A 2027-nucleotide genomic window follows, 5' to 3' on the forward strand; every position below is an offset into this window, starting at 1 on the left:
CATTAGCACCTCTAGTAATATATTTACTGAGAAAAATGATGACGTGTTCAATATTTATTTTACCCGCTGTATGACAATTAGTCTTTTTATTTCTGAGTGATTTAGCAACATGAGGTTTTTAAAGTAAAGTTAAAAAATGTTTAAGGGGTCAGAGTAAACAAAGTGCAGGACTGACCTCAAACCCTTCAAATCTAGGTATGTCTGTGTTTTCCRTGTTTCACTGATGCCTTATTTAAATAATGTGATTTATTGCGGGAATGAATATCGAGAATGTAGGTTTTGAATAACTTTTGAGACTTTGTGAAAAGTTAAACTCTCTTATAAAAAAAAAGGTTATTGTTTTCACTCCTCAAGGCGTTTGAGCAGAATCAGTGGACTGCTTTTTTATTTCTTGAAAATGTGTCTGTTATCACAAAAAGTCATTCAGATTTTATTGGCAGATTGGACGTTTTGTGCTGAAAAGCCTAAACTTGCCTTCTATCCAATCACTTCCTGTAAATTAAAAGAAAATTAAATCTAAACAACTGTCTTGTTTTAATCTTTTCTAACTTTTATAACTTTAAACTTTTAAAAACACCCCCATGCTTGCTATAATTAAGAACTTGCCTTTTGTTCTAATAAACTTTTGTCTCGCTAGTGTTGAGGGGAAAAATCTTTATAAAGTAAGTTAAGTTTTTGGTTGTGATTTATTCCAGCTGTTACAGTATACCATGTGTTTGATGTCAGATCAGTGCACTGTTCCATTGATGGAACACATGAGTTGTTGTTGCTCAGCAATTCTCTAATTTWATCTGCATTCATTCTGCAGATGATTGCTGATTTCTGGAATGCAAAAACACGTTCGTAATTATTTATCTAAATTTTTGCTGTTTGCTATCATGTTTAGTTGCGTCAATGGAGCTGATTTTTGTGTAATTCTGCAGTTTTGAGATGTTTGTCAGACTAAATGAGCTCCAGCTATCAGTTGTCTGTTGATAGTTTCCCTCTAATAAAATATAAACAGGTTTTCAGGTCTTCCAGTAAATTCCTCTGGCCTCAGTGTTTGTCCGTATCTGAGCTGGTGAATCACCTCCTCTGTGCTGTCTTCCCGCAGAGCGCTGAGGATGAGTCCCATTGGGTTGAAGAACTCGTGAAGCTCCACACGGCTCGAGTCCGAGACGTGGAAATCTTGACCGGCCTGGACCTGTACCGATCCACAAGCCTCACATACGTCAGGACCCTAAGCCTCAAAACCTACCTGCACACCTTTGAGGATGATGACTAATACGTGCACAAAGACTGGAGGTTGCCCCTTATGAGAGGTCCCACATTTCACTTCATCCTCGCTGGACAGAAGGAACTGCCCAATATGTGCTTTAAAATGGATTATATTGTTTATGAAAATTTGAAAAAAATAAAAAAGGTTTTCTTCTTTAATATTATTACGTTCATTTGGAAAGTGGAAAAGGTCAGAGTGAGGTCAAAAAGCTGTCAGGACACAAATCATGAAACAGCTATGCTGTTCCGTATACCTAAAGCACCATCAGGTATTTCAGCTCCGTCACTGTGATCTATGCTTATTTTTTCATAYTAAACATCAAATACATGCAGTGTAGTTTCAAACTATTTTAAAGTGTTGTTTGCATTTTGAAAAAAAAGTGTAATTAGCACAAAAGTAAGGAAATTAGTGTTTGGTAGATTATTTTCACACGTTTTCATAAGTGCAAACCTACGGAGCCCCCTACCGGACATTGGGGGGGATTTTTTTTCTTTTTGCTTTCCCACACAAATGCATTGCGTTACCTCGCAATACCTTTTCCGTTCCCTCGCGAAATTCATTAAACACTGTTGTGCCTGCCGATTTATTAACAAATTCACCTACTCACCATTAGCGAGTTAGCCTACTGCTTTAATTCAGCTTCAGAAAGAATATATCACACAACCACGCATGGAAGTATGTCACATGCCGATGTTTTAACACAGTGCAGCCACGCAACATCAATGTCAATTTCACGAACTTGTGGTGACACATCCTGTTTTGGTAACTG

At 37.3% G+C, this 2027-nt stretch overlaps 1 protein-coding gene across 1 annotated transcript in view; it reads left to right on the forward strand.

Annotated features, from left to right (window-relative positions):
* LOC106530238 (ectonucleotide pyrophosphatase/phosphodiesterase family member 2) overlaps window positions 1–1416 on the forward strand; it is a gene marked incomplete in the record, with an annotated part of 36908 nt that extends 35492 nt beyond the window's left edge. Inside the window, 1 exon segment of the mRNA XM_014025820.1 lies at window positions 1094–1416. Coding sequence (XP_013881274.1) covers window positions 1094–1264 — 171 coding nt within the window.
* Window positions 1417–2027: the final 611 nt, after the last annotated feature.

This window comes from Austrofundulus limnaeus, unplaced genomic scaffold (assembly GCF_001266775.1).
Source record: "Austrofundulus limnaeus strain Quisiro unplaced genomic scaffold, Austrofundulus_limnaeus-1.0 Scaffold502, whole genome shotgun sequence".
Classification (NCBI taxonomy): Eukaryota; Metazoa; Chordata; class Actinopteri; order Cyprinodontiformes; family Rivulidae; genus Austrofundulus; species Austrofundulus limnaeus.